Raw genomic sequence first — 14,596 nt, forward strand, 5'->3', positions numbered from 1 at the left:
TGGAACTCAACATATATAACATATAATTTCAGTATTAAATAGCATAAATCAATTTTATACATTCAAATTTGTTACTTATTTTAAAGCCAAATGACATAACCAATCAGGTAATTTTGATTGAAATTAGAGTTTACTTAATTACAGTTATATCAGTCTCAGCATCTTGTTTATTTCTGTACTGTGCTTTACTGCAAGGAACCATTTTTTAAAAAACTGTTTTGTACAAATAGAAACAAATAGTAACAGTTTCATAGTTTGCCTGTAACCTCAGGATATTATTCAAATAAATTAATACAGGAGCATGAAGGAACTGCAGAAATATTTGTTTCAAAGTTAAATACCTTCAATATCTAAAAACTATGTACATCCTATAATATGTAAATATGACTAGAAAAGTGGAACAAGAAGCACAAAACCTTGTAGTACACACTAAGCCAATATTACAATGTTATCACTTAACGATGTGTTACCCACTCACTACTAAGGACTGAACACCTGAGACTTGCCTAGAATTTATTAGGCACAGGACCTATGTTCTGCAATAGTGTACACACCTCCTATTAGGGGAAGAAGGAAAAAAAAAAAAAAAAAAAAAGACCAGACTAGAAGACACAATCTTCACCTTTTTTAATCAAGTATACATTTATAAGAGTTGTAAATATATACAGAGAGATGGTGGAGGAACTTTATTCTGGTGATGTCCAACTGGCAGGTAGTACAGTAGAGTATACATGTCATTTAAAAACACATTTTAACAGATAAAATACATCTTAAAATTGAAATTAAATTAAATTAAGTACTCCTGTAAAAGTTTTAGAATCCATACTCTCCAATTGAAAAAACCACTGCTCTAGTTTTACAGATAAACTGAACATAGCACATTCCCAATATAACTATTAGGTACTAGAATCAATGTTGTTTCATAAAAATAAAAAGCTTTTACAATCTATTTTTCTTCTGTTTGTTTCAATGTATTTACAGCTGTTTATGAAATTAATATTTCTAAAACATAAACAAGAAAGCAGTTCAAAGGCAGGGCTACAACTTCTAAGTTCAATAGCAAATCCTATACTGAGGATAAACTTCTTAAAATATTAATCAACTAGTAGTTTAGAAACGCCATTACCATAACGCACAGGAAAATGAAAGCAGCAACCTTCGCCTAAATAATATTTACTCTCTCATTATATATGACATAGTATATACAGCCAAATAACTCATGCCTGTCTACTCCTTTCCTTATAAGCTCAAATACAGGCTTACATTTCAGGAAAGCCACTTTGGGCTACCTTTTAAAACACACCACTACACAAGCAAACATATTTCTAAATGTCTGTCTGCTTTTGCTGATACAGACACACATTGGGATCTGAGTATTTAGTCATAAGCTTTTCTGGGACTTACTGGAAAGACACTGGGGAATGACTGAATCTAATTCTAATTCTGTCAAGCATTCATGAACTTCTAATAAAAAACTAAGTAATGCCATCAAATCTCCATCCTAATTGTAAGATACAAGTAACAAGTGTCTCAATAGGTTGGCTTGAAGGCAGAAAGCAGGTCACAAAGACAGTACTAAAGGCACTGAGATCCAAGGGTGTACTCCAGCAAAAGCTGGACTTTATTATTCCTCAACTATGGAGATTTAGAATCAGCTAAACGCGGGGCTGATCCCAGCACTGGGCGTTTAGATGCCAAAGGAATATAATGTAACAAATAGTGGGGGGGGGGGTCCTGCTACCACTTAGAAAAAAATTTTAATATCAGGATCCAAATATTCGCCTGGGGGAAAGAACAGTTAACTTCCTTGCATTGAACAGGATGCAGGATGGCTTGGATACACACAGAGCAAACTGTGTAGCTGCCTGAGGGGAAAGGAACAGTTTCAACCCGATCGAAGAGAACAGAGGCACCCCCGTGTTCGCAGATACACATCAGCAAGGACACCCTGTGACCCTTTCCTCTCACTGACCTTTCCTCCTCTGCCTTTTCTCACCCAAATATACACCAAATCTAGAAACTTCTCTAACCCCACAAGTTCTCCCACATTTACACCTGAAGGAGGGTGATAGAGTTACTGTATGTTTTGGGGTTTTTTTTAAAAAAAAAAAAAAGATCAAAAACCACTTTGAGACTGAGAAAGAATGGAAGGGCTTGATTCTCTGAGGAAGGACAAAAGTCAGCACAATTGCCACTTCCCTCAGCCTCCAGCCCAGACATCATCTCATCCAACCAGCACCCTCCCGCCAGACGAACCTCACAAAACAGGAAAGGGTCCAGGTCCCAAACTGGTACCAGGACAGTCTGGTTTCCTCAGTAGATCCCAAACGCACTCAGGTCTGACAGCACCCAGCCCAGAGGCTGTACTGGCCCTTTAAGGAAGGCAACTGGGAAGGCCTCCGTCATCTACCCCACCCTCGAAAGCCCCACAGCAGATTTCAAGAAGCACTGGGCACCCATTACCTGCTCTGCCTCTGGCACATCTCTTCCAGTATAGAACACCGGCAATTCCAAGAATGTGAGTCAAAATAAAGATGGTTGGTGGCAAATAAGACGAATCTAACAGAGGCATTTCCAGGCCCGTCCTTTCTCCTCCCCTGAATTAGCCACAAGCCCACACAGCTCAGCGCAGCCTCTAAATGCCTTTCTCCTGAGGTTACTGCTGTCCTGTACTATCAGCACAGAGGCAGAGGCCCGCAGCTCAGTGTTGTCTGACACTTCCTGGTGGCTTCTCCTCCATCTCGCCTCTGTGTTACAGCAGGCAGTAGTAGATGGGGACTAAAACTCTACAGTGTGTCTCAGACAAAGCCCAGGAAACAACTGGCCAGAGGGGGAGGGGAAAGGGAAGGAGGAACCAGGAGAGCAAAAAGGGGCGTCTAAGCTACTGCTGAGCTGACTCAAACTCTATGTTTGGCATCCTCTGTTCAGCTTAAACAAACAAGCCTCAGACCCTTCTACAAGAAGGGAGGCTGTCAGAGGACGCCACACTCTTAACTTTCCACTCCCAGCCTGGCTGGGATGGAGCCAGAAGAAGAAAGTTGCAGAAACACTAGGGAACCGCTTGCAGGGAGGAGGCGAAGTAAGCAAGGATGTGTAAGTGTCCACAAGTTCCCTGGCCTAGTCGCAGGGCAACCCTTCCACACCCACAACCCGGGAGAAGGTGGTAAGTGACCCAAACATAACCGCAGAGAGGATCATGTGCAGAACAAGCTCCACAGAAAAGAATGCCTTCAACAAAACTAAAGCCTGCTTGCAAATGAAAACTTGATATGGACATTGTAGCAGCAACTGGAAACACTTTAACACACACCCAGTAGAATGAATAAAACTAAGAGTCCTGGCAAGATATAAAGCAACTGGAATTCTCATACACTGCTGGTGGTGGGGTGAAATTGGCAACTCTAGAAATTACTCTAGAAAACAGTCATACACATACCAGGATGACCAAGCAGTATCACTCTTAGATACTGACCCAAGAAAAATGAAAACGTGTCCACACAAAAACCTGTACGTAAATGTTTATAGCAGCTTCATTAAGAATAACTAAAACTGAAAATAACCCAAATGTCCATCAACTGGTGAGCTAATAAAAACTGTGGTGCATCCATACAATGGACTAGAACACAGCAATAAAAAAGGAACATACTCCTGATACATACAACAGCATGGATGAATCTCAAAAGCGTTATGCTACATGAAAGAAGCCAAACACAGAAGGCTATGTACTGTGTGATGCCATTTATATGACATTCTAGAAAAGCAAAACTATGGGGACAGAAATCAGTTAAGTGGTTGCCAGGGGCTCAGGGTGAGGGAAGGGAACAGACTACCACGGAACACAAGAAAACTTTATGGGGTAAAGGAAATGTTCTATTTGCTCACTCTGATGATAATTCCACGACTGTATACATTTGTCAAAACTCGTAACACTGCAGACTGAAATGGGTGGATTTTATTGTATATAAATTATATTTCAATAAACCTAAGAAACACATTTAAAGACTAGAAAGAACTTTGTACAACCTAAGCTGAATATGCAAAGTTCTTGCAGTACCACTGCTGCTCTTCTCATCTACTTTTCTATGAAGAGATACTGTATAAAATGAAGTGTGGACACACAAAAACACAGAAGACCCAATGGCCACGAGTACATCTAACACCCAGGACCCTTCACTCAGAGAAGGGTTATGGCCTCATCTTTCTACCAAACTAGCTTTTTATTTATTTCTACAGTGCCTTTTACATTATGGTATATATAAACATGGTGTATTACCACAAATAAGCTTTAAAAATGCAACCTACTTTAATACCTCTAAAGTTATCCCCTCTTTTTTTTTAATAAAAGGGAAGGGTTTTAGATTTGAACAATCTGCTAACCAGAAAGATGACAAAGGGCCCTTGATGGGGGAACTAATATTTACAATTAATCTGGCATCAAGACCATCTACGATTTTGTGCTAACCTACATTTTATTCATCAAATATTTACCATGTACCAGGCCCTGTTCTAGGTACTGGGGACAGAGTAGTGAACAAAACAAAGATCTTGCTCTCATGGGGCTTATATGCTAGTAGGAGAATAGGGGAACACACAAAATAAACATAAACAAGTAAATATATACTAAAAGAGATGAAGAGGAGAAAGGAGAGCCAGAGAGGGAATGTTTACAGTTTTATGTACAGGATGGTCAGGGAAGGTTTCTCTAATAAGATGACATTACAAACCAACAAGTCATGTGGCTTTTTAGAGAAAGGATAAGACCAAAACAGAAATGAGCAAGTACAATGTCCCTGAGGCAGAAGTAGGGTTGGTGTGTTCAGGGGACATCAGGGAAACAAGAATGGCTGAAGCTGAAAGCGAAAGAGAGTGTCAGGAGATGAGGCCAGAGAGGGGTCGGATCATCTACAGCTGTATAGGCCATTCGTAAACAATCTGGTTATTATTCTAAGTGAAATGGGAAACCTTTGGAGGGTTTCCTGTGAGCAAGTGATAGGATTTAACTTAGGTTTTACAAGGATCACTCTTGCTGCTATATTGATAACAGACTAGAGAGTGACAAGAGCGGGAGCAGGGAAACTAGTTATAATGCCATTACCATAACCCAAGTGAAAACTAGTGCCTGAGATATGATAACTGAGACCAGGGTGCAGTGGTAGAGATGGTGAAATGTGGTCATATTCTGGACAAATTAAAGAGTTATCAGGGACTTCCCTAGTGGTGTAGTGGGTAAGAATCCGCCTGCCAATGCAGGTGACACGGGTTCAAGCCCTGATCCAGGAAGATCCCACATGCCGCAGAGCAACTAAGTCCGTGCGCCACAACTACTGAGCCTGCGTCTACAGCTCGCGAGCCACAACTACTGAGCCCACGTGCTGCAACTACTGAAGCCTGCCCACCTAGAGCCCGTGCTCCGCAACAAGAGAAGCCACCGCAATGAGAAGCCCGCGCTCCGCAATGAAGAGTAGCCCCTGCTCACCGCAGCTAGAGAAAGCCCACGTGCAGCAATGAGGACGCAACACAGCCATAAATTAATAAATGAATGAATGAATGAATTTTTTAAAAAGATTAATTTAGGGCTTCCCTGGTGGCACAGTGGTTGAGAGTTCACCTGCCGATGCAGGGGACACGGGTTCGTGCCCCGGTCCGGGAAGATCCTACATGCCGCGGAGCGGCTAGGCACGTGAGCCATGGCCGCTGAGCCTGCGCATCCGGAGCCTGTGCTCCGCAACGGGAGAAGCCACAACAGTGAGAGCCCAGCGTACCGCAAAAATAATGATAATAACTTATATATATATATATATAAAGAATCATCAGGATCTGCTGATAGGCTGGATGTGGGGTGAGCAGAGAAAAATCAGTTGAGAATAACTTCCAGGTTTGGGGCCCGAGAACTTAAAAGGACAGAACTGCTATTTACTGAGATGGGAAGGACAGCCAGAGAAGCAGAGGGTTTGGGGTTCATTGGTGGTTGCAGTTGTTTGGGGTGGTTTTTGTGGGGAGTGGGGTAGGAATTCCATTTTGGATACATTAACTTTGAAATGCCTAGTAGACATTCTAGTGGAATTTTGAATAAGCAATTTAATATATGAATCCAGAGTTCTGGGAGAGACCCAGGCTGTTGCTTTAAAGCCAGGAAACTAGATGAGATCACTTAGGGAGTAAACACAGAGAAAGAAAAGGTCAAGTTCAAGGACTAAGCACTAGAAACTCTCCAACATTAGGCAGGGAAGAGGAAGAACCACCAAGAGACTAAAAAAAGAAGCCAGTGGATTAAAAGAACCAAAAGAGCATGCTGCCCCAGAAGCCAGGTGAGGGATGTGCTCTTAAGTAGTAACTAAGCTGTTAATGTGTCAGGAAGAGGACTGAGAATTAACCATTGAATTTAGCAATGTGGAGGTTGCTAGTGACTTTAACAAGGGCAGTTTTGATGGCATGGCAGAGAAAGGGTCCAACGGGAGTGACTCAAGAGAGAATGGGAACAATCAGTGACAATAACTAACATCAACTCTTTTAGGAAGGAATTTTGCTATAAAAGGGAGCAGAAAGAGGGATGTAGGCTCAAAAGAGAATTTTTCTTGGCATGTGAAATGTGTCAATAATTGTGTTTGCTGAAGGGAATAAGCACTAGGGAGGAAAAACTGATGGTGCAATCCAGTGGAGACTAAGCCAGAGCTCCCTCTGGAGCAGGGCTCTCTTGTGAAACAGAGCACTTCATTCATTCATTCAATTTAAAATATGGAGCATTATGCTAGACACAATGGACATAAAGATGATGATGACACCCCTCTTACTATGGAGAAGCTCCTGAGCTGTGATGGTCAAAGAAGACAGACTTGCTTGGAAGGGAAACTGATATTTATTAAGCAGCTACTAGGAAAGCACCTTCAATCTGTTATTTCATTGTAATCCCTGTAATATCCCCTAAAATATCCCTATTTTATAAATCAAGAACTTGAGGCTCAGAAAATTCAAGTTATTTTGCCCAAAGTCACAAAGTAAGTAAGAAGATGAACTGACATCTGAACTTTTATCTGTCTGGTTTCAAATCAATATATTTTAATCACACTGCCTCCCTTTGCTGAAAAGTTCTGGCAAAATCAGTATGCTAACCTGAAGCTAAACAATTTTAGATATTTATGTTTGGAATACTTACTTCCTCTTTGTAAGACAAGAGCCTGTAAATGGCTCTCCCCAGCTCTAAGGAAAGAATATCAATTTCAACACAAAATGTTACAGTGCTAGTGCTGTCTGTGTCACCACTGTACAACACTTTTTGCAGTCTTATATCTTCACCATATTTTCATTTCCCAACGTGAAAGCCATTTCTCTGCCTTATTCTGCTACCTGAAGCCATCTGCAAAGCTGTCTTAATTAGAAAATCATATAACATGCTTGTGCCCTTCAAAAACACCTAGGAAATTTGAAGGAAAAAAAAATTCAAGGACTCAAATATCAAGATACATTCTGAATCTACTGTTATTATTAGAGAAGACAATGAAAAGTACCTAAAGTAATTTACTCTTCATAAGATGTTTGTAAGATGACATGCTATACCTTAGATACACCATTTTTCTACATATGACAGGTTTAAAAGTTTTGTTTCCAGCCTTTGTGTATAGGTAAGTATGCATGTTTGAAGGAAGAAAAATGGGCAGGGAAACTGCCTTTGTGAAAGTAACCTTTTCACTCAGAAAAACTAAGATGGATCTGTGTGCTGTCATTTACAGGAAGTGGTTAGAAGCTGGCAGGAGGGAGTGACTAGTTTTCTTTTTAGAGATCATTTAATATATAAAGAATAGGGGGGCTTCCCTGGTGGCGCAGTGGTTGAGAATCCGCCTGCCGATGCAGGGGACACGGGTTCGTGCCCCAGTCCGGGAAGATCCCACATGCCGCAGAGCGGCTGGGCCCGTGAGCCGTGGCCGCTGAGCCTGCGCGTCCGGAGCCTATTCTCCGCAACGGGAGAGGCCACAACAGTGAGAGGTCCGTGTACCACAAAAACCAAAAAAAAAAAAAAAAAAAAGAATAGGACATTTAAAGACATATTTAGCACCCCCCAGGATATCCCTTGCTAACAGCCAATGGGAAGGGCCCCAAATCATCAGAAAGCCTTGTAAAAGCAAGACTCTGAACGTCATTAAGACTTGAGACCTGCCTTTCTATCAGATTACTTCACTCACAAGAATTTAGGATGGTCACCCACAACCATTACCCACAAGAAATCTTGGGCAACACTCCGGAATCAGTTTAGTGTCTGCAACTGAGATGAAAGCAAGCCTGTGAGAAAGGAGGCTGCACGTTTTATTCGAGCTGTCATGGGGTATACCTGGTCTCAAAATTAACTGACATCCACAAGCATCATCAGAACTTCAGCAGATACTAACTGAAAACTTAAGACCCGTATGATTAAAAGACTGAAATCTAGAAAAATAATGTGTACAAAGAGAGACTTTAAAAATATATATATATATATATAACTGAGATTAAAATTTTGGTGGAGAGACTAGCATATGACTAATAGGATTGGAAACCGTGGGCTTCTGGAAATGGGAGGTCCAGGCCTCAAAACCTGGCCATGAGCGCTTGTCATCTGTTTTCTCCTCTGAATCCAGAAGGCAGAGGATGTGGGCTTCATAGGAGCTAATTAGGAGACATCCATGACTCCTGTCTCTAAGGTTTAGCAATATGGGATTGAGACAACAATAAACATGCAAAGGCTCAGAATGCCTACAAAGAATTTCCTATATACCCCAGAGTCACCAAATACAATAAAGTTAGGAAAATATCCAAATTTCTTGCTCAGTAACCTAGATGCCATAAGTATTTTAGTAGAATGGCAATTACAGGCCCAATCTGAAGCCAGGATGCTTGAGTTCAAATCCAGACTCTACTATATATGCCACATTAGCACCTGTGGGCAAGTTACTTAAATGACTTCAAGGAACCTCAATCTCCTCACCTGTAAAATGATGACAGTAATAGTACCTGTCCCACAGAGTTGTAGTGAGTATTAAATGAGTTAATGTATTTAAAGTGTTTAGATAGTGCCTGGCACATAGTGTGTGCTCAATAAATACTGCCTATTATTGTCATTATTTGGAGGAACAGCAAACAAACTACATCTGATCACAAGACTTCTGAATACTGCTCAGACTTTACGAAACCTTGGTAAACTGATAATTTACCTAACCTATAACCAAAATTACCAAATCTAATTTACCTGATCCCAGTCTCCAACCTGCCAACCCTATCCTCATTCACTGTGAGATTAATCTCTCTGAAGCATGCATACTGACTGGTGCATCTTCAATGATCAATAAATGCTCATTTGTAATTTAATTCTGAAGTTTTCAATTCTCCACAGTCAGCAAATTAAGTCCACAACTCTCTGGCTTTACAATATTTCCCTCGCTTACCCTGGAATGTACTGTATTTCCTTCCCATCTCCGCAAGTCAGTCCCACTCCTATGGGTCAGTTTAAACCAGTTCTTCAACAGAATTTTCCCTGGTGACTCCCTCCATCCCAGTTAGAAGTAAACATCTCCCTTGAATTTATACTTTATATGTTTCTCTCTCATAACATTTAGCAGTTTCCACTTTATAATGTAGTGGTGTGTGTATTTTGACTCCACTAAAGTTTCTGAAGTTAGATGAATGTTCTCCTGTATAAAATCTCATCACTAAATAACTACTTGTGGAATGAGTGAATAAATGAATGAATGAATGAACAAAAGAGCAAGAGGATCTGAAGAGCACTGTGAGGGCCAGGAGTACAAGGGCGGAGCAAACTAGAAAGAGTAAAACTGGGTCCAACAAATCATGAAGATTCCCAAAATATAAGCATTCCTTGAGAATCCATCTATTTTCACCACAAAAACATACACCAGAGAGCAAGTGCCTGGACAACTATTCATCTTATGGCAGAAATAATTCAATATGCTCCTCTAGTTTAAGAGAAAAAGTTAATTTATTGATTCAGAAATTCCACTTCTAGAAGTCTCTCCAGATATGGATTCTGTCCAACAGCCAAACTCTCCCCAAGCCCCGTTCTTCTCTTTCCCTCTCTTTCCCTCTTCCCAGAACTCTAAACTTAACATAATGTTAGCCAAACCTCGACTCAAATTCTGACTTCATCATGGTTTCTAGCTGTACCTTTGGACCAATTACTTAATCTCTTTAATCCTCAATTTCTCCATCTGTAAAATGGGAATAATAAAATTACCTCTTCACAGTGTTACAGTGCGAATTAGGTGAGAAAATGCATGGGCTGTTCAGCACGCAGTAAGCACTATTAACTATTTTTTAAAAATTAAACATTCCCTCATTAATGTTAACTATTGTTATCACTGTTCCTACACTAGAACATTATTGCCCTAGCAAAGCATCAAATCATCTTCAGTGGCCAATGCAAGGAGGTAAGTCAAAGCAAAGTGTGTGGTATTTAACAGCTCTAAACCACCAACTCCATGAATAAAACAAATTGAGCTTGAGCTTCAATGGCACTGCTTCAAAAAGGAAAAAGACAAGAATATTAGTCAACCTTAGTATCCATATTACCTTTTTTTTTTTTTTTTTTTTTTTTTTTTTGCGGTATGCGGGCCTCTCACTGTTGTGGCCTCTCCCGTTGCGGAGCACAGGCTCCGGACGCGCAGGCCTAGCGGCCATGGCTCACGGGCTTAGTTGCTCCGCGGCATGTGGGATCTTCCCGGACCAGGGCACGAACCCGTGTCTCCTGTGTCGGCAGGCGGATTCTCAACCACTGCGCCACCAGGGAAGCCCTCCATATTACCATTTTAAATAATCCCTCTCTTTGGGGTTCTGACCGTTTCCCCCAAGAAAGTAAAAATAATAAGATCTAGCTATTAAACTTTTTCCAGGATACTCTGAGAGTCAGTATATTAAGTAAATGGAGAAAAGAGGATACAAGAATAAGAAGCCCTGTCTATGGGGGTTGCTTCTGAATTTTGCCAAGGCTGTTATTTTTTCCAGAAATATCTGTCATTCCAAGTAAATGCACATTGAGGGAGAGTTAGCATCTTACTCGTATCCCACCTAAATGCATTTTTTAAATGCTTTTCCAGATAAAAACAAAAAATGGTCTCAATGGGAAATGTCTTTTAGTGTGGTCTGGCTAAGAACACGTGATAAACTTCAGTTTTCCTGAGATACCAGAAAATCAAGAACACAAGAGAGTAGAATAAGCATGCAGCTGACAGAGGGGTCAGGAGCTCAACAATGATGTAACCGGGCAGGCTTGAGAATGCCAAAGGTAGCAACATTCAAGGCTCAGAAGAGTCCAGGCCAAGATAAGAGGTAGGTTAAGAGAGACCAACTTAAACTATTTATCCATGGAAACCAAGCTTTGCACACAAACAAAGAGCTAATTTTAGATCTCTGTGAGACAGTTTTCCACATCCTGGCAGTAGCCCTAAATGAAAATGATGTAGAACTTGCCCACTGAAGACAAAGACAGATTTGTCAGCTTCTTTCCACTTGTGAACCCTTGGAGCCTGCTCCGAACCCTAATTCAACACAAGAATTATTTTAGTCTTTCTCAGGAGAGTCTACCACCAGGCTCTGCTTACCTTCTAATAAAACCTGTTCTCGTGACCCCTTACCAGGGTCCAAGGACCAAAGTCAAATGAAACATGGCTAGTAGGATCTCTCCTGACAGTATCACTTCATAATTATGTGACCTTAGGGAAGCCACTTAATGTTTCTGAACTTTGGGTTCCTAACATGTACAATGTGTATATAAATCCTGTTTCTCAGCATTGTTGATAAGATTAAATAAGGAATATATGTATAGTATGTAGGTATACATCAGATGCTTAATAAACATTTTCTTCCCCTACCTCCTTTCATTTTCTTTAAAAATTGCTCCCCAAATCTTACTCATAAAATCAGTTCCATCTCAGCCTTTGGAATAACCTGCTCTTCAAATACTTAATGATCCACAATGGTTTTTTTAAATGTATTTATTTTATTTATTTATTTTTGGCTGCATTGGGCCTTCGCTGTTGCACGTGGGCTTTCTCTAGTTGCAGCGAGTGGCGGCTACTCTTTCTTGTGGTGCCCGGGCTTCTCATTGTGGAGCAAGGGCTCTAGGTGCACGGGCTTCAGGAGTTGTGGCATGTGGGCTCAGCAGTTGTGGCTCGCGGACTCTAGAGCGCAGGCTCAGTAGTTGTGGCACACGGGCTTAGTTGCTCCGCAGCATGTGGGATCTCCCCGGACCAGGGCTCAAACCCGTGTCCCCCGCACTGGCAGGTGGATTCTTAACCACTGTGCCACCAGCAAAGCCCATCCACAACGTTCTTAAAACAAGTTCACATCTTTTGTTTCTGCTCTAAAAAAAAAAAAAGATAGTACTCTGTACAATAAAGACAAGGAATCAGATTGGTCTATCATAGGATTAGGAGTTTCTCTCATTTAGAGCTTAATACCTCAGTGACCCCTACTGGACAAAGACAGATGCAGAAGACTGAATTTTATAACCAAGACAGAGACTCTGTGATTGCTTTTATTCTAGTGAAACCCTTACACACAGAACTTAATATTACACAAGCTCAAGCCTGCCTCAAAACCCACATACACCCATAACACAGAAGACTGTCAGCTCATTCCTTTCACAGGGGACATCATCACCACAATTTGGTTGGCTTACTGGCGCCCCCAACTGGATGCCCAGTATTCACAGCTTTGTGATGAGTCCTTATAGAGAAAAGCACAGGCCGAGAAGGAACAGTCACTGGCACACAACTCCTACCCACCCCCCCACCCCTCACCCGCCGCAACCCTGCAATTTTTCCATTCCCTGAGCTGACTCACTCTCGCTCTCCCCGCCCGCAGCCAGGGCCACTGCGTATGCCTGGTGGGTGATGCATCCTCACAGCCGCCTCTGACTTAACGAGTAACAAAAGGAAATGTGGGTAACAGTTTTAATGGAAGAGAACACACACTCCGTCCTGGAAACAGTGATAGCTCCTCTCATCCAACCCCCTGCAGGGACTCGGAGCTATAGTGAATTCCCTCCGATGACTGCCAGGTGGCAATGAAGAAACAGGCAAAGGCAGAAACACCAATGAGTACATCTAAAATCTGAGGACCACAGTTTCTATTTTGGATAAAACCAAAAGGGATGGGCATGAAGCAGAGCCCAGCCCAGCCTACTGGTCAGTTCTGGTTCATTCCACCATAGACTGCTTGTCTAGCAACAGCTCTGCCCAATGGAGACTGCAAGCCAGCCCCAGCATCAGACCACCTGCTATCATGCAGCCTTATACTGAGAGGCAAAGCATGATGAAAACCACATCTCAGAGGAAGAGGCAGCCTCGTAAGTACCTGCCCATCCACCCTCAAGTGCCCAAAGTAGGGAGTGAGGAAAAGAATGGCACCTGGCTTTTCTGATTAGTGACTGGCACAGTTGATATTCAATAAATCCAAAATGGACAATAGCTGTTGTTCAACTTTCTCCCAACAGATATTCCTAGATCTTCTAACCCCTCAGACATAATGAATCTATGGAGCCATCTCAAACATTCTGGAAATGACTGCCAAGAGCTAAATAACTCAGGGAAATCAAGGAGGATCTTTGACACAATTTACCTTAAAGTACTTCAAGCAATAATTCTTGATGTATTATCAAACAGCAAAACTTTAGGACCCAACTAGACTGGGTCTGCCCCCTACTGTATATGCACTCTACTACTGAAGAAGAAAAAGAATCACCCCCACATAACATCATGATCGGATTTTTTTTTTTTTTTTTTGTGGTACGCGGGCCTCTCACTGCTGTGGCCTCTCCCATCGCAGAGGACAGGCTCCGGACGCGCAGGCCCAGTGGCCACGGCTCACGGGCCCAGCCGCTCCGCGGCACGTGGGACCCTCCCGGACCGGGGCACGAACCCGTGTCCCCTGCATCGGCAGGCGGGCCTCCCAACCACTGTGCCACCAGGGAAGCCCCGGATTTTTTTTTTTTAATTTTCCTGAAATCAGGGCATTTTCAGTTCAGTTGTTTATATTTTTCTCACCTATAATCCATGGGTCCCTGAGGCCTTGGAAGAAAACTATTATGCAACTCAGTTTTTGACAAAATTCAGAATATTCAATATCCTGATTTGTCAAAAAAAAAAGAAAAGAAAGAAATTACCTACGACAAAATTACGTACATTACTAAGACCAAAAGATACGTATAAAAATTTTCAACAAGAATGAAACGAAAGTGCCTTCTGGGTAACTCTGGATTAACCAGAATATTTAATTAAGCATATATCAGATTTTATCACTACATTTAGCAGTTTGAGAGCTAGATGAGGAGGTTACAGCTCCAGTTCAGTCCCCAGCTTATTATATGACTCTAGCATCAGTTAATCACTCTGGATCTATTTACTTATTCAGGGGCTTCCCTGGTGGTGCAGTGGTTGAGAGTCCGCCTGCCGATGCAGGGGACACGGGTTCGTGCCCCGGTCCGGGAGGATCCCACATGCCACGGAGCGGCTGGGCCCGTGAGCCATGGCCGCTGAGCCTGCGCGTCCGGAGCCTGTGCTCCGCAACGGGAGAGGCCACAACAGTGAGAGGCCCGCGTACCACAAAATAAATA

The 14,596-nt window shown here is 42.0% G+C and overlaps 1 protein-coding gene across 21 annotated transcripts in view; it reads right to left on the reverse strand.

The window, feature by feature from the left end:
- Positions 1–14,596, reverse strand: part of MACF1 (microtubule actin crosslinking factor 1) — a 349,861-nt gene that overhangs the window by 240,130 nt on the left and 95,135 nt on the right. For 3 of the 21 annotated variants that reach the window (XM_067011030.1, XM_067010981.1, XM_067010964.1), the window contains exon 1: positions 2,464–2,822. The exons of the other annotated variants lie outside the window; for them this stretch is intronic. In XM_067011030.1, the coding sequence (XP_066867131.1) occupies positions 2,464–2,572 (109 nt within the window). In that variant the 5' untranslated portion in view covers positions 2,573–2,822. Of the gene's footprint in view, positions 1–2,463; positions 2,823–14,596 lie in introns of those variants that run through there. 21 annotated transcript variants of the gene reach the window in all.

The sequence above is a fragment of the Kogia breviceps genome, chromosome 1 (assembly GCF_026419965.1).
Source record: "Kogia breviceps isolate mKogBre1 chromosome 1, mKogBre1 haplotype 1, whole genome shotgun sequence".
In the NCBI taxonomy this organism is placed as follows: Eukaryota; Metazoa; Chordata; class Mammalia; order Artiodactyla; family Physeteridae; genus Kogia; species Kogia breviceps.